This window comes from Myotis nattereri (genome assembly GCF_964212035.1).
Source record: "Myotis nattereri genome assembly, chromosome: 18".
NCBI classification, from domain to species: domain Eukaryota; kingdom Metazoa; phylum Chordata; class Mammalia; order Chiroptera; family Vespertilionidae; genus Myotis; species Myotis nattereri.
Window position 1 is genome coordinate 24377491 of NC_138093.1, and position 18453 is coordinate 24395943.

Genomic DNA, 18453 nt, shown 5'->3' on the forward strand with positions numbered 1-18453 from the left:
TGGGCAATCCCTGGAATTATATGGCAAAAGACTATTCAACGAAACATTGAAGAAAAACTGCTTTATTCAACGCAGCCTCAAGAGAGTCTCTGTGGCAACACAGGGTCACTTGCTAGGAGGTTACAGATAACACAGTGAAAAGCAAATTGAGGAAACTTAAGTATTTGAGCCTGAGTGCTTATTTCCTTTTATGTCCTAAGTCAGTGTGTTTTGCTTTGTATAAAATACTTCTTAGAAATAAACCCCTTCTTTTAGAGAACACAAAGATTTCTTGCCTTCATTTGCAGTTAGGTATAGCCATATTAGATTCAGCGAAGAATCCAGTTGGAACAATGTATGCAGCTTTATTAGGCACTGTCCCTTCTACTTAGCTGGAATTTTGGCATAATGGCTTGAGCAACCATTGCTATGTTGGACCATTTGATTTTGAATGGAAACACCATATGATGGTAAAACAATAGAAGAAACTTGAATTTATAGCATGAAACACCTACAGCCCTACCCTAAGTAGCCTGTACCTCTGGACTTACTGAGTATGAGGGAGAAATACATCATTATAGTGTTTATCTCTTATTTTGAATTTGTTTCCTGCAGTTGAACCTGATCCTATGGGGCTATCTTAATTTTATTCCAGTTACTAACATAAATGGGAACGAATCAGGAATTAACTGAAGTTAACATAATCTCCACATAGAACACAAAATGCTGCTTATTGGACTAAGGGTATTAAAAGCAACATTTAAAACCACATTTGCTTTTGGAATTAGCAATGATGGTGGTACCATATACCTGGTACTAACAATATACTACATACCACTGAATTGTATACCCAAAAGGATGAATTTTATGATTTGTGAGTTATATATTTTTTTTAATATATTTTATTGATTTTTTACAGAGAAGAAGGGAGAGAGAGAGTTAGAAACATCGATGAGAGAGAAACATCGATTAGCTGCCTCCTGCACATCTCCTACTGGGGATGTGCCCGCAACCCAGGTACATGCCCTTGACCGGAATCGAACCTGGGACCCTTCAGTCCGCAGGCTGACGCTCCATCCACTGAGCCAAACTGGTTTCGGCTGTGAGTTATATTTCAAAACTTATTTTAAAAATTCTTTTACTTACATATATTTTTTAAATTGACTTCAGAGAGGGAGGGATGAGAGAATCATCAATCAGCTGCCTTCTGCCCATACCGGGGCTTGCCCAAAACCCTGGCATATGCCCTGACTGGGAATTGAACTGTAACCTCCTGGTTCATAGGTCAGTGCTCAACCCCTGTACCACAGCAGCCGGGCTAAAAAAATCTTACAATGAATCATTGAATGAAAACATTAACATGTTTAAATGTTTTTAATTAAATAAGTTGAATTTAATTAGAACTACCATTTCTGTGGGAGATGAAATTTATTAAACTCTCTGAAATATAAAACTTGAACATAAACCCAGTGCTTTAATTTGTGGCTATTCTGATATCCCCCTTTAAGTTTGCTTCCATTTTATTATTCATTTCCAGATTCATATTTTGCATTACTTTGGAGAGCCTATTTTCATCTTTTTTGTCTCCTGAAGCAGCCCCTTTGTTGCAAGTTTCTGCTACAATAAAAAACTGTTCAGTTGGTGGAAGAATGCTTATTCCATAGCCATTGTTGTAAATATGATTATTAGTCATCTTCAATTTGGGTGCAGGAAGAACCTGTGAAAGTATTCAAAGAAATTAGTTTTTCAATAATGTCTATAAAAATATGAACTAATGAACATGTCATAAACTTGTTCATAAACTCTAGAACTTATTCTTGGGAGTACACATTTCTTTTAGACAACAGAATCTCAGTTTTGAACAAGTTATTTTCCTCACACTGGGTTAATGGAATATTAACTACGAAAATGTTTACTGAGGAAACATTAAATGAGGTTTTTGACTTATCAGTTATTGGTAGAGATAAATGATTCTAGATGGGGTTATAACAATACCATGAAGCTTACTTTTAATATGATAAATAGGAAAATAAATTATTTCAAAAATAATGAAAATTTCAATTAATATGTAAACTAGATTTCTATGGAAAAACTTCATTAGCTACACAAGTCTAGAGAGGTATCTAGAAAGGTAGAATTTATAGAAATAGAAAGGAATGGGAAGGCATTTCACTATTATAAACTATTGCCATTAATGTTTTACTTGATTCAAATTATTTTACAAAGTTTAAAAATAATATAAAATACTTCTTAATATATTTATTATTCTCTTAACTTGCTTTACTTTCCTAAATGTATTGTGCATCTGCTCACTGAAAAATTGAAAACATTTTTATAAGAGCAAACTTTCTCATATTTGAAGTTATTTGCTAATATTCAAGTTAAAATTATTAAATTATAAGACTAAAATTTCCTACCAGGCATCACTTAAGCCATATCTTATTTATATTATTATTTTCCAAATCAGTAATAACATTTAGACTAAATTTTAAGCCTAAAAGTAATATTTTAGTAGCTTTCTAATTATTCTCATAACAATTCTATATTAAGGAATATAAGAATACCTTCATATTAACACCACCTAAGATGCTTTTTGAACTGTCATTGGTTCTGAAGTTATTACAGTGATGAATTTCATTCCTTTCTAAAGTGGCTGTGCTGCCAGGATACAGTTCAACACCAGCACCCTGTTAATGCAAAGCAATTATAACAGTCAGTAAAACACATTTCTCTCCAAAATTTCCTTTAGATTTCAAAATTGTAATCCCATATTAGCAATTTAACATACTAAGTTACATGAAAATACACAATAGTGCAAGCAACAATTGTGTAGATGGTTTTTTTTAAACAGTATATTTGTGAATGTTCCATAGTTTTTTGTTGTTGTTTTTTATATTTTATTGATTCTTTTTACAGAGAGGAAGGGAGAGGGATAGTTAGAAACATTGATGAGAGAGAAATATCGATCAGCTGCCTCCTGCACATCCCCCACTGGGGATGTGCCCGCAACCAAGGTACATGCCCTTGACCAGAATCGAACCCCGGGACCCTTCAGTCCTTACGCCAACACTCTATCCACTGAGCCAAACCAGTTAGGGCTGTAGATGTTTTTAAAATGGGGGAAACTGTTATCTGTGCTAAGAAAATCTTAGGCCTAGAAAAAAGGTTGGTTGAAGTCGTACAGTCTATTATGTTGCTCTCCGACTCAAATGAAGTCTCTAAAAGGGAGTCTTTAAGCAATTCTTTTCAGTTGTAAAAATTTACTTACATATACTCTACTAAATCCCTCATAATGCTGCTAAAGTCTGTTACTCATTTTTATGGAAAAGTCCTCTTAGATTTCTGCTTCCTTTAATCTTGTTTCTCGTTAAATTTTCTGTTACTTGAAGACTCAAGCTGTTACAACTAACTACATACCTTACAGCAATGTCTGATAGTTTGAGTATTTTTTTAAAATAAACTATCAGATAACTGATTCATAATCTATTTTATAGCCACTGATTTCTACATTTTAAAAAGAAATTGAACTTAACACAAAGTAATAATTCCTTACTTTGGACTTAGGCAGTTCACTTTTAAGTATACTGTGACACTCTTGTACTGGTCTTCATTTTATTTTCATCAGCTTCTAAGCTTAATAATTCAAAGATGAAGGAACTGTTACCCTTTCTTTGCATACTAAGATCATTCAAAGTTATATCTATAGAAAGCAACAGTTTTAAAATGAAATACCTGGGCACCGATTATTTCACTGTCCTTAATTGTCACAGAAGCCCCTGTAAGAACACACACTCCTGTTCCTTCACATTTTAATACACAGTTCTCCAGAGTCATGTGACCAGCCTCCACCACTACAATGCCATCCACTGTCCCTTGTTGTATCAAAGACAGGTGCATCAGCTTCACATTAGCAGCTTTGGACACCACAAAACTGTCATGGGAAGGTTCGGAAGTAATCATAATTTCCTCTCTCTTTCCAACTCCTGAATCATTGGAAGAAAGACATAATTAAATTAGTAGTACCAAAGTCAAAAGCCCTTTGTTATTCAATAATATTTGCTATTACTAAGTTTTTCACATTTTTAATAAATAATATATGTAATTCAGTTATTAACTAATTAGATACTTAACCTATAATGTAATCTGGGTTTAAAATCAATCTAAATTTACCTATGGTATTTCTTTAACATACTCATTCCACTACATATTTCCCTAAATTATATAATCAGTAATCATCTACAAATGTCTAAATATCAAAATATATCTTACCATAACCTATTTTTAAAACCACAATAAATTATATTAAAAAGGACTGGCAGAGACTCTTGAATTAGGTTATAAGATTAATCATATCCATAATTTTGCTCTGGAGTAGTCAAAGCAATTTAAATTTAACATCAATCCAAAAATAAGGGTTGGATCTTCAAGAAGGCTACAAATTTTTTAAAAATTACAAATATGATCATTATGATCCAGTAGTAGTTTTCAGCAAAATACTACTGATTACAATCATCAAAATCTAGTGAAATTTTTATATAGATAGGCAACTTTTAAGTCACCTGTTCTTTTCTTTTGGCCAGACAGTGGGAATATGCATGCTTCAATATAAAAGGGCAGAATAGTTACTAAATATATTCAGACCCTTAAGAAAAAGCTCTGCTTTTCTACTATTTTAGTAAGTTTGCATGTGAATTAACTTTTTAAAGAAAATGCGGAATATACTTTAATATAGCCTTATATTTGGACTTTCCCACAAAAGTGACATTAAGTGCAGTGGAGATAGATGAAAAGAAAGTTTAGTAAAAATATAGATGGTCCTAATAGAAAATACTGTCAATAGGTTTTCATTAGAATGGGAAGAAGCAGTCTTCATTGATTTGCTCTGGTACAGTATATCCAGACAAAGTCACCTGTACAGGCAATATACACATGACAGGTGAGAAAAATCTTAATTATAAAAAGGCACATAAGGGATTTTTGTGAAAAATAAACCTGTGTTATAATTCCTAAGAATTTCATTAACCATTCTTATAATATACAATTTGCCTAGTACACATTGCTATAAAAATGCAAAGGATGCCCTGCTAACCCTTTATAATGATGTCATCAGTCAATAAAGCAAGATTGACAGCTTGATATTCTCCTGGGAAAATAACTACTGTATCTCCACTATAACAACTATCCAAAGCCAAATCCAAATCATCATGCTGTTGGAGAAATGTGTCTGAAGATAAGTCCTTTACCTGAAAAGAAATAAAGCAGCACACCTTCAACAACAGGTTAAATTGAGAGAGGTCATTTTAATCAGTTAACTTACTGGTAACGTGCTTTTCCCAAGACTTTCCTTGTATAGGAAATACATTGAATTATTATATGTATTTTGTTAAATGCTCAAAGTGTTAGTCCATCATTTAAAGGAGTGATAGATTTTCTTTATGATCACTAATAATTTTACAGCTACTAAATAATGTGTATTAGAAGTCATATTTTGAATTTTACCTGTTACCTCCTAAACTTCACAACAGTTCTTTGAGGTGTACTATTATGCCTTTAAAAGGTGCAGGAAGTGGAAACTCAGTGAGATTAAATGGTTTGCCCAAGGACATACTGGTAGAGTTAGTAAGCAGTAAATCTAAGCTTTAGATCCAGGTCTTTATGACACCAGATACCTTTCCAATATACTTCTTTGTTTTCTAACTCGAACTGACCCTACAATTTTGATAAATCCACAAAGTCTTATATATAAAAGATTGTAGGACTAAAAAAAGTACTAGGAATTTTTACTTGGGGTAGAAAAGGGTAGATGGCTTCATTATTAGCACCTTTTAGAGTGAGGACATTTAAAATAAAATTTGGAAGCTGGAAATATACTCAGAAAATACCTATTCTTTTCCCAATAGAAATGGCAGTATCATTCATATATCTTCTTATAGGAGTAGGTTAGGACTCACCATGATGGCCTCATTTTTTTTAATTTAAAATTGAAATTTTTGGTTAATCTGCAATTTTTTTTCCATTGATTTTTAGAAAGAGTGAAAGGGAGGCAGGGGCTAGAGAGAAAGAGAAAGAGAAAGAAACATCAATGTGAGAGTCACATTGACTGGCTGCCTCCCACACATGTCCAGACCAGGGCCTGGGGTTGAGCCTGCAACCCGGGTACATGCCCTTTAGGAATAGATCTCATAATCCTTCAGTGTGCAGGCTGATGCTCTAACCACTGAGAACACTGGCCAAGGCGATGGCCTTCTTTTTACCTAATGACTTCACTGTTTCTCATACACACCGTACTCTGTCAGACATGCACTCATTTATTTAACCAAAACAGTTGAGCACCATGTGCTAAGCATGATGTGAGGTGGGGGATGTATCGTAAATATATACCATTTGCTCTCAAGAAGCTCATATTCTAATAAGAGACAGACACTCAATAGATACCAACAAGTATTAAACACAGTTGTGATAAGGGGAAGGGCAGGGTGCTGTGAAAGTACACAGCTGTCTAATGTATCCTGGAAGGATGCGAAAGGTGGACATGATGTTTATGTTGAGGGTTGAAGGATGTGCAGCGACTTTGAAAGAATGTTATATACACCAAAATGGATACATGGAGGTGAAGAGGGATAGGATAACTCTCAGAAAATTATAACTAGCAACTGGGTAGGTGGTGGAACCATCTACTGGAACAGGGAACTCTAGAATATAAACAAGTCAGTGAAGAAGGTCATGTATTTAATTGTGGACAGTTGAGTTGAAGTACTTTTGAGATAGAGTGGTGATGAGCAATGGGCAGTGGACACATTTTCAGTTATCAGTATATATTAACTGATCAGATAGAGATCAGTTAGGGATACTATCATGCAGCAAAAGTACCAAGCATTTAATGGATAGAAGGAGGAGGGGGAAGCATCTAGAAAGAATGAGAACCAGGGGAGTATAGTAACAAGACAACAAAAAAATATTTCCAGGAGAGAACTGTGAAATGCTACTGAGAGGTTGAGATGGAAATATTTACTTTTAGACTTAGAACATTTTCCTCTCTCGGGCTGCTTAAATTTATAGTCTTCCTTTAGGTTTCAACTGAGTTATTTCTCCCAGCCAGCATTGCCAGACTTGCTAATTCAGGCTTATGTGCTCATTCTATATGCATCCTGTACATACCCATATCATAGCATGTATCATTCTTTGTTGTAATTGCCTACTTATTCATATCTCCACCATATTCAAACTTGTACAATGTGTGATGTGTGGGTCTGGTTCAACATTGTATCTTCCTCACATACAGGCTTTCTCATATTTATTTCCCATCCTTTCTATTCTACTAGCATAGTGCCTGACAAAAAAGGTTAGTACTCAGCAAATAATTGTTGACATTGATTCATTTAGTACTTACTATATGCCAATCACTAAGCTGGATGAAATGGGGGAAATATGCCATTTCTGAGCCAGGCAAGAACCCTACCTTCAAAGTGCTGCTTTTCTGATTATACACAGCTAAACTTAAATGAACAAGTAAGAATGAAGTGTCTTTCTTACCATGTCAGTAGTCATCACTTTTGCTACAATATGTGTTATAGTCTTTCCAAAATCTCTTTTTCCTTTCCTACGCCTCAGAATTCTTGGAAAAAAAGGTCCATGGACTCTAGAGTTAAAAACATGTATGACTAAATTAACAATGAAAAAAGATTCAACCTACACTTGCTTAGAAAATAAAAACTTGGCACTAAGCATCTTTGAGAAAAAGGTTTCACTAATTTTAAGCTCAAGAGCAATGAACAACTTGAGAATAAAATATTCATTAGATAACTGTTTAAACCCTTGAACTCTAAAAATCTTTTCATTTTAATGGTTTGTACTTGAAACCTGCATGCAACCCACTATAGTTAATACCTCACTCCCCTCAATTTCTCAATACAGTAGACACTTTTCCTGATTGTACTGTCATAATCCACTGCACAGAGCAGAGATGGGTTATGCCTGTGATACTGAGGCATAAGAATGTTTTAAGATGTGTCTAATTTCAGATATAATGTTCAATTAACAGACTGTTTTGTTTCAGAGGATAGGGTCTCCATAGAAATAGTTGGCTGTTGGCCTCCCAGAAGAACAATTTTAGCTTTTCTCTTAGTTGTTTTTATATTGTTTCCTACTCAGCACTTCTAATTACTTTTGTTCTTTCTCTTCTTCTTTTCTTTACAGTTCCTGTGTTCTATCTCTTCATTTAAGTGTCATCAAAAGAAAGAAAAAAAATTTTTGAATGTAACTTTTATCATTCCTGTCAGCCAAAGGGACACTCCTTTTCCAATAGATGTTGATTTGCCATTAATCTCATTAGGTGAAAACGTTTGGGTTTTCTGTAGCACTTTATTGCTTGATGCTAAATGGGATGCAGCTTTAGTACCAGTATTTTTCAGGTTTATTAAAATGATCAAATATTTTTGTGAAAAATTTTCAGGAAACTGGTTTTAAGAAGTTGCCATGCAAGTTATTAAAATTTGAATTCCAACATATTAGCAATATCCTCTACAGCAAAAGTTTAAGATTTCAAAATCAAACACTCAGCATTTTTATAACTACTTAAGCAAGTGGTTTAGATATTGAGAAAGGGAACTACTCATACATTTTTGCACCATATACCCGATTACTAGTTGCTCAAGGAGTAAAGCAACCTACACTCAGGATATATGTCATACAATCCTAGTTGTAACAAATGTATATATCAGTGATTTTAAATTGAATTAGGGTATAATTACACAACACTCATTTTAAATGAATCGTTTCATGAGGTTTCATAGGTAATTACACACATTTAACTCAATAATCAAGATATAGAACATTCCTGTCATACTCAGTGTTGTATCTAAAAACATTGCCAAACCCAAGGTCATCTGGGTTTCTGCCTGTGTTTTATTATGAAAGTCTTTATAGTATTGTTTTATGTGTAGGCCTATGGATCATTTTGAGTTAATTGTGTGAAATCCTTTTTCTTGTTGTGAGCATGGTAACATGTCCAAGCTGAATCTGGAGATCCTTGGTTCTCTTATATAGTTTCCATCTCTGTTGAGATTTTCCATGTACTTATTAACACCATATTTTCCTCTCATTCTGTAATCATGTTTCCCTTTAATTCTTTAAACATATTTATAATAGCTGCTTTGAAGTCTTTGATAAATCCAACATCTGGGTCCCCTCAAAATCAGTTTCTATTAACTGTCTTCCCTCCCCCGCCCCCCCGAGTATGAGTTAACATTCTGGTTTCATTGCGTGTCTATTAATTTTTGGTTGAACTAGGGATTTGGGATAATATATTTCAGTAACTCTGGATTGTGTTGTTTTTCTGAGGATTGTTAGTCTTGGATTCTATGTGTGAGGCAGTTTTAACTTGCCTGGTCCCAGAATGCAAACTTTTTCCTTTGAGGGATACAGCAGCTGGCATCTCTGCTTAGTTTTCTCAATTTCCAGTCTCCTTTTTTTAGCATTTCTCTGCCTCACCAATGCTAGCATAGTTGAGAGGTCAACCAAGAATTTGAAATGGCAGAGTTTATGCTCGATTTGTGGATCCCCTTTGGCACCTCTTTTATTTTCTGGGTACCCCACCTGAGTTTCCAGGTGCTCTGCTAGCCTTCAAACTCTGTCCTTTGTCATTTTCAAACACAGTGCACTTTTTGCTGCCAGAGCTATGAGAATTGGTGATTACCCTCAGACCAAAAAGCCACAAATTTCAATTTTTTACCCATTCCAAGGATAAATCCATTTCAAGGATAAACTTTTCTGATTGCTGCCTGCTTTTGGTCATTTCATAGTGCCTTAAAATAGTTGAATACCTTTAATAAATTTTGTCCTGATTTTATAATTATCTATGGAAGGATTTGATCAATTAACTCATTCCACCGCTCGGAGAATTAGATTCTATGTGATTATATAATTTTTCAGATGAGGGAACTCTGTGTTGCCCTATGCCCTTGGAATCTAAAGTCTAGTGATGATAACTTGTATTCAAATTCAACTTTTGTTAAAGCTGCTTTTCTAGATAAGTGGATTTCAAAAATCATATCCATATTGCTTTCCCAAAGTAACCCCAAGGTTTTTTTACACAGGAATCCCAATAACAAGGAAACATCAAAAATAAACACTGGGATGGGATTCTTAGTGATTATAAAACAGGTCAAATTTGAGAGAAAATACAAAAGGAAAGATTTAGGCTCACAGTTCACAGATAAGTAAAATGTTGCTCAGAATTCCTAAGGCAAAGAATGAGTAAAGGTAGAACACAAAAAAAGGGGTTTAACAATTTTGTATGAAATAGAAGTTCTTTGACTCCATTCAAGATTTTCTATGAATTTGGAGACTATGAGCAAGAATTCCTGTTTCCCCTCTTTTAAAAAGAAAGACAAAAATATATATTTTGCTGCATAACAATGTAAAAATATTTAAACACATTTGTGGAAGTATTCTAGAGGAGAATGGTGCTGGCTAAATCTGCATTGTTTTATTTATCATCAAAAACAACTTATCAACTTATGTTGGTTAGAAAAGCAGAAATTATGAGGCAGCCAAATTGTTTCCATTTAAAATACAGCAAACTGCCTGGCCAGTGTGGCTCAGTGGTTGAATATCAACCTATGAAACAGGAGATCAGGATTCGATTCCTGGTCAGGCACATGCCCAGGTTTCGGGCTCGCTCCCCAATAGGGAGTGTACAGGATGACAGAATGATTCTGTCATCACCGATGGCTCTCTCTTTCCCTCTCCCTTCCTCTCTCTAAAATAAAAAACATTAAAATAGAATAAAATAAAATAGAACAAAGTATTACCGGAGTCGTAAATCTTCCCACATTTTCAATAATTCACAGAGCATTACTATCTCGTAGTATTTTTTCCAGCATTCAACAGCCTCTGCTGCAGAGGGATCCTCTTTAATATTGTTCTGATACTCAATGAGCTCAACACGCTTGTTTTTATATTTCTCCAAAGTTTTTTTGAAACGTTGTGCGATAGGACCAGGTATTGTTCCATCTTGTATATCACACCACCTGAAAAGCATCAGTATAATTACAATGCTTATCTTATATAATGTGCTGGACAAGTTGTTTTTTAGATATTTTTTATAATATATTTTTATTGATTTCAGAGAGAAAGGGAGAGGGAGAGAGATATACAAACATCAATGATGAGAGAGAATCATTGATTAGCTGCCTCCTGCTCGCCCCCTACTGGGGATTGAGCCCACAACCCAGGCATATGCCCTTGACCGGAATCGAACTCTGGACCCTTCAGTCCGAAGGCCAATGTTCTATCCACTGAGCCAAGCCGCCTAGGGCCTGAACAAGTTTTTAAGTATACTTACAAATTAATTCTTTCTTCAATCAAAGCAGTATAATTGTCACAACGTTCTTCATCATCCCAGTCTCTCCAGAGAAAGTCATAAAAAAACCTAAGATAAATCAAGATGAAAGTGATCAAAAACAGTGAGTACCACATTTAGAATTAAGGCATTTTGATATAAAAATTCTTTACATGAATTTTATCTGTTAAGAAAAAAATATTTTTCCTCATTCAAGGACATGCTTTTTATTGATTTTAGAGAAAGGAAGGGGAGGGGGAGAGAGGAACAGGGAGAGAGAGATAGGAACGGGGTGGAGGGAGAGAGAGAGAGAGAGAGAGAGAGAGGGGGGGGGGGGAGGGAGAGAAAGAGAAAGAAACATACATCAATTGGTGTATTAGGCATGTGCCCTGATAGGGAATTGAACCTGACACCCTTAAGTATACAGGAGGATGCTCCAACCAAGTGAGCCACACTGCCAGGGCAGAAAAATATTTTTAAATGACCTTTCAATGAACTACTATTAAAGATAAACTTTAAAAATTTGATTATCTGGATTCTATTTTAGGTTACTACAGATAAGATAATGTTGCTTGAAATGGAATTATAAATTTCAGGTTTCAGATTTCATAGATTTGGGTTATTTTATTCACCAAAAAAAAGTAACACGATATCATCAGATTTGTATATTGAAAGCAGGAAAGCATTAGAAAAACAGAAACATGCCCCCATCTATAGTAAGTTTATGGAATGCTTCTCTCAAATTGTACCAGACTTGAAAGAAGCAATCATAATGGGAATGACATCGAGTATTTGTAATGCCCTCAAATGTGAAAAAATGAAATCTGATGTATTTAAGATGTTTAAATATGAACAAAAATTATTACTTGTTTGCCAGAATTCTTTAATTCAATTTTTGTAAAATGCAAAGTTGAAAATAGCAAACGTTTACTGTCCGTATATAATACTTCAAAAGAGAATGTTTTAATTAAGAGTTACAAATACGTTCATTAAAAATAGATAAATTGAATTAAGTAAAATTAAATCAATAAATATTCACAAAGTGCTTGTATGAACAAAATTTACATGTTAAACTAAAATGTTGGATATGATAATTTTAACTTTAAGAAGTAAAAAACTCTAATACCTTACAACTTCCAAGGCCAAAGCAATATCATGTATTTCAGAATCTTGTCCTTCAACAGGGTACACTTCCAAGAGAGGCACACTATGCTCTAGTTCTTCTAAAACCTCATTAACCAAATTCCTTGGAATATTTGCAATATTAGAAGAAAAAGGCTCAGCAACAGAAACAGTCACTCTGAAACAAGATGATGAGCTCTGGCGTGGTGTACAAGTTGCCTAAAATAAATATTTTAAAATTTTAGTTTTTATTTCTTTTTTTTTTTTAATTTTATTGATTTTTTACAGAGAGGAAGGGAGAGAGATAGAGAGTTAGAAACATCGATGAGAGAGAAACATTGATCAGCTGCCTCCTGCACATCTCCTACTGGGGATATGCCCGCAACCCAGGTACATGCCCTTGACCGGAATCGAACCCGGGACCCTTCAGTCCGCAGGCCGACGCTCTATCCACTGAGCCAAACCGGTTTCGGCAAGTTTTTATTTCTTAAATCAGTATTATACATGCATATATTTAGAATCAAATGGCTGTACTAGGCTTGTTATAAAAAATACAATTTCTTTATGATCTCCCATCACCCTCTAATTTAGTGGTTCTCAACCTGTGGGTCGCGACCCTTTAGGGGTCAAACAACCCTTTCACAGGGGTCGCCTAAGACCATCGGAAAACACATATATAATTACATACTATTTTTGTGATTAATCACTATGCTTTAATTATGTTCAATTTGTAACAATGAAAATACATCCTGCATATCAGATATTTACATTACAATTCATAACAGTAGCAAAATTACAGTTATGAAGTAGCAACAAAATAATTTTTATGGTTGGGGGGGGTCACCACAACATGAGGAACTGTATTAAAGGCATTAGGAAGGTTGAGAACTGCTCTAATTCTTACTCCTTAGAGACAAACACTTGTAATTCTTTTAGTTGATTACTTAAACATTTACCTCTTTTTTTTAAAAAAAATATCCTTATATTGTTACTTACATTTTGTTTTGTTTCTGTTTTTATATATTGACCCCTGACTCTAAAAGAATTTAGTCATCTTTTTTTTAACATATTTTTATTGATTTCAGAAAAGGAAGAGGGAGAGAAAGAAACATCAATGATGAGAGAGAATCATTGATCTGCTGCTTCCTGCACACCCCCTGGGAATCAAGCCTGTAACCCAAGCATGTGTCCTGACTAGAAATCGAACCGTAACCTCCTGGTTCATAGGTCGACACTTAACCACTGAGTCATGCTGACTGGGCTTATTAGTCCCATTCATTTTTCCCCACCCCCATCACATATACCCACACTCTCCTGGTCCTCCATCTATCAATGTTGTTAAAGCTTAGTATTCAGTATTTACCTTAAGTTTGAAAATGCCATTCACAGGTGAATTATACAGTGTAAACTGATTCATTTTCCTTTCCTGAACAAACTTGGTTTCTCAGGAGTCAATAATAGTTTTTTGTGGGTTTTTTTTTGTTTTTTTTTTTTTTTTTGCTGTTTTCTGTGAGCCTTTCATTAATTTAACCCCAAATCCCCCGAGTTGTATACATCTCCTTTCAATATGTTCAAAATAACAACAGGTTGTGTGTCAAATGAAATACCAGTTGCATTTTCTTGAAGCACTCTTTCCCAGAGTTCTTTGACCAGTTCCAATCTGAACTGGCTCTCAGACCTGCTACATGCATAGCTGTTACCTCTTCGCCATCATCCTGAGAATTCCCTTTGCTTCTCCTCTTATGTTGACCTCTCTGTATTTTGGATCAGATGTCTTCATATTTCTTGATTACTTCCTTGACTGAACATCCATAAACTTCCTGAGGGGTACATTGGACATAACTTTTGAGAGATCTCACATAATTGAAAATATCTTTTTCCTACTCTTAGGTTCTACCCAGGCTTCTTTCCATGGGAACTCCATATATCCGTATCTTTACTTTTGAGCTGATTCATAGAAAAATCTTGTGGTTTTCCTGCCTGGAGGGATATGCCTTACTGCCTGTATTCGAGAAGCAGAGTCAGGGTATCTTTCATTTGTTTGCAGAGACTTTGTTTCTTTGCTGAGATTGGTATTTCATTTGTTTCATGTGCATTCAGAATCGCTCACTGAAGTCTACTTTGATGGCTACTTTAAATCCTTGTCAGAAAATTCTAACTAACATCTGCACCATCTGGGTGTTGGTGCTTGTTGTTTATCCCAGTTAAGATCTCCCTGGTTCTTACAAGTGATGACACATGATTTTCTATTGAAACCTGGACGTTTTGGGTACTATGCTAGTAGATTCTTGATCTTATTTAAATCTTTCATCAGTCCTCTTCTGACATCAACCTGGCACAAAAAGGGGGTTGCCACCTTGGTACTGCCTAGTGGGGATGGAAGTCCAGATTCTTCAGTTGGGGTGGGGAGGGGGGTGTTCTTTGTTACTGCTGTTCAGAGGTGGGAGTGCAGGTTCCCTATCAGGCCTCCACTGATACCAGCACTCAGGCTGGAAGAGAGAAGAGCACCTCGTTACTGCTCCCCCCATGCCTCCCCCAACAGCACTGGGAGGAGGGGGGAGAAAGTCCTGATTCTCCACTAGACCTTTTCTGACACCACCTTGCAGGGATGACAGGAGTCTCTCCTTACTGGCAAGGTGGCAGTCCAGGTTCCCCATGTAGTCTACACTGACATTGCGGAGGGGGGCGGGGAGGGGAAGTTTCGCACAGCACTCTGGTGCTGTGGTTAGTCTGCCTTGATACAACTTGGCAAGGGTAGTCTCTGTTTGAAAATATGGTGTTCTTTATCTGTAAAAACACCAGTAACTTACTTTTCCATAGAACACACAATTGTTTTCAGGTAGTATGCAATGCTATGAGTTGCAAACACAAGTTTTTTTCATGATTAAAACTGCAGATTTGAAATATCTAATCTGAGGCAGGAGTACCATTTGTGATTGTAAATGTTAATTTACATACAGGGATATTGATCTTTAAGGGAATCAAATATATGACATCAAATATGCCACAATATTTAACCTAGAGGCATAGAAAAGCAAAATATTATCAGATGAAGGCTTGAAAGTTGATGTATTATATTAAAAGGTATTTTTCATAAGAAAAAATTTCAAATTATAACAGTAGTTTTCTGACCCATTTGCTTTTTCTTTCCTATCTATCATATTTGAGATAAATAAAGAAGGGAAATGATGGGGAAAGCCCCAAATTTGTGAAAGCCTAAATTACTAATTTTTAAGAAATGGGTTTTTATTATTTTTACATTATTTGAGCAGTTAAAACTAGGCTAAATACTATCTAGTATTGTAAATTAGGTTATACTTAATGATAACTTTCTATAAGGAAATGGTGCTAACATTCCCTCTTACCTTCTTTTTATACTAATTTGCTTAGAAATTTAAAATACAAGTAAACTTTTGCCAACTTCTGTTTAAATTTCAAAGCTCCAAGTTAATAAGGTCATATTTTGATCTTAAAAAGAACTGATAATTTCACTCAAAAGAACAAAGATTAGGTCAAAATTATTTACCTCAACTAGTATACCAACAAAAGGGATAGAAGCTTCTTCATATTTCAGAAAGAATAACTCAGGGTTAGTCTTCCAGACTCCAAGCCATTTGTCTTTCAACTTTAATTTTTCTGATAGGTAGTTACTCATAGCCTCATCAGCATCTTCTGCCTAGCAAAAGAAAAAAGTACATATTTAAGTAAAATTATATATAGGTAAGATTTATATATATTTTTACTGATTTCTATTTTAAAAATGGACTCAATATACTCTTAAATAATGAAAAACCTGGGAAATAATAGATTTGAACTGAATCTACATTTAATGGAAAATATAAACACAGTAATTATCATATGTAAAAACAGTTATTTTTTCTGAATTTTAATGATGTAATGACAACTATTTAAAATATGTTCAGTACATAAAAATTTAAAATAGCACTCCATTCTGTATAGCAAATGAGTATATTAAACATTCAATAAATATTTTACCATTTGATTTTTTTAAATTAAATTCAGCTACTTCAAGGATGATAATCTAAGCTAAAATGAAACTCAGTCATTGACCATGTTTAATTAATGACAATAATTTATATAAACATCTTTCAATGCCTTTAAGAAACATACCCTTCTCCAACACTCAGTATTAAAGTTGATCATTAATACTGTCCTAGTTTTACAGGTGTTTTTAAAAATAAAATTTTTTTCAAATTATAAAATATGGTTAAGATACAGAGAAATTTGAAAAATACAGAAAATATAAGGGGGAAAAAAATCACCCCTAATCTTGGCAGCCAGAATATAACCATTGTTGATATTTTAGTGTATTTCCTTTCAGTCTTTTTTCTATGTATATATTCATCATACAGATGAATCTGTTTTTTCTCCTGATTTTTTTTGCTTAACATTATAGCATAAGCATATTTATAGTTCTTGAAAACATAATTTTTACATGTGCATGGTTTTCCATTACATATGAAGCCACAAGTTATTTATTGACCCCCTAGTTGGAAATTAGTTTCTAATTAAATAAATGTGTGTGTGTGTGTGTGTGTATATGTATATATATATATATAAAATTTTAGAGAGAAAAGGAGAGGGAGAGAAAGAGAAACATAGATCTGCTGCTTCTTGCACACCCTCAATTAGGGACTGAGCCAGAAATACAGACATGTGCCCTGACAGAATGGAATTGGCAGTCTCGATGGGACAGCCACCAACCAACTGAGCCACACTGGCCAAGGCAGTTTCTAATTTTTAATTTTTACAAATATCACTGCCAAAAATATCTTGGTACATAAGTTCTTCTGCTTAAAAAGCAGGAACATACAATATTTGCTCTATTCAGTATTCTCAGGTACCGTATCTATGTTCTATACAAAACATCTTTCCACACCCTCAACTGATGTGTGAACCATTCTCAGGCTGTAAACATTCTTAGCATCGCAGTGTAGTGTAAAATCCAAGGCTACCAAATGGAATCTCATCCTTATGTTTGTGCACAAACTATTAAATGAATCAACTAAGATGTATACCTGCACACTGATAAAGTCTATCTTCATTTTTTAGAAGCTCTAGGAAAAAAGAAAACACACTACCAGAGCTGCCTCCTTAACTGATGAATTTTCAGTCTGCCGGAAATGTAATAGTTGCTCCTTTAGGTTAGGGCCTGGGCACACCTAATAAGGTATAAACCTGTAAATGCTGAGTCAATTTGACTTTTTGGAAACGCAGGTTTTCTTGGTGCCCTCTGGACCCGACTTCCTCTGCTAAGCCCCTACAAGGTCCCGCGCTGGACTCTGGCCGGATTTCTTCCCAGCCTCACCTTACAACCCCGCAGCACCTGGTCGCAGAAGAGCGCCACCTTCTCCTCCCGCCACATGCCCCGCATGGGGGACACGCACACTGGCGGCAATGGCTGCGCCTCCGCCCTCTCCTCCGCCGCCGCCGCCGCCTCCTCCTCCTCCTCCTCCTCCTCCTCTTCCTCGGGCACCGACGGAAGGGGCTCTTCCTCCTCCTCCGCGGCCCCCTCTCCCGGGTCCTCGGCCTGAGACGCGGGCAGCAGCTGCAGCCGCCGCCGGGCCGCCTCCCGGCCCGCTTTCCCCTTCACCGGGCGAGAGGAGGCCACCACCGATCGCACCGGGGACGCGCTGCTCTTCAGGGTCTCCGCCGCCGCCAAGTCCCGGCCGAGCGCGGAGACAACCTCCTCGCCTCGCCCGCCGGGGCTCATGGTTCGGTCCGAGTCCTCAGGTACCGGAGACCTGGACCCCGACGCCATCCTTGCACCCCGAGGGCCAGCTGGAGCCGTTGGCCACCTTTCCCGCCTGCGCCGCGCTGGCCAATGGGCGAGCTGCGCCCTCCGAGCCCGCAACGAGCGCGGGGGCTCGAGGGGGTCCCGGTGGCGTGAGTTGGAGATGGGGTGTTGGAGTGGAGAGGGATGTTGTGGGTCGGGTTTAGGGCGGGGGTGGAGGGACAGGGCCTGTGGTCGGGGCGGGGCTTGAGGGGAC

The 18453-nt window shown here is 36.2% G+C and overlaps 1 protein-coding gene across 1 annotated transcript; it reads right to left on the minus strand.

Annotated features, from left to right (window-relative positions):
• Positions 1–894: 894 nt before the first annotated feature.
• On the minus strand, positions 895–18224 carry SHCBP1L (SHC binding and spindle associated 1 like; the record flags this gene model as incomplete). Its single annotated transcript, XM_081112366.1, has 10 exons — positions 895–1696; positions 2544–2666; positions 3712–3962; positions 5069–5222; positions 7513–7618; positions 10791–11009; positions 11324–11410; positions 12447–12661; positions 15969–16118; positions 17772–18224. 10 exons carry the CDS (start codon positions 18222–18224, stop codon positions 1454–1456), a joined length of 2001 nt encoding a protein of 666 aa, XP_080968492.1. The 3' UTR covers positions 895–1453.
• Positions 18225–18453: the final 229 nt, after the last annotated feature.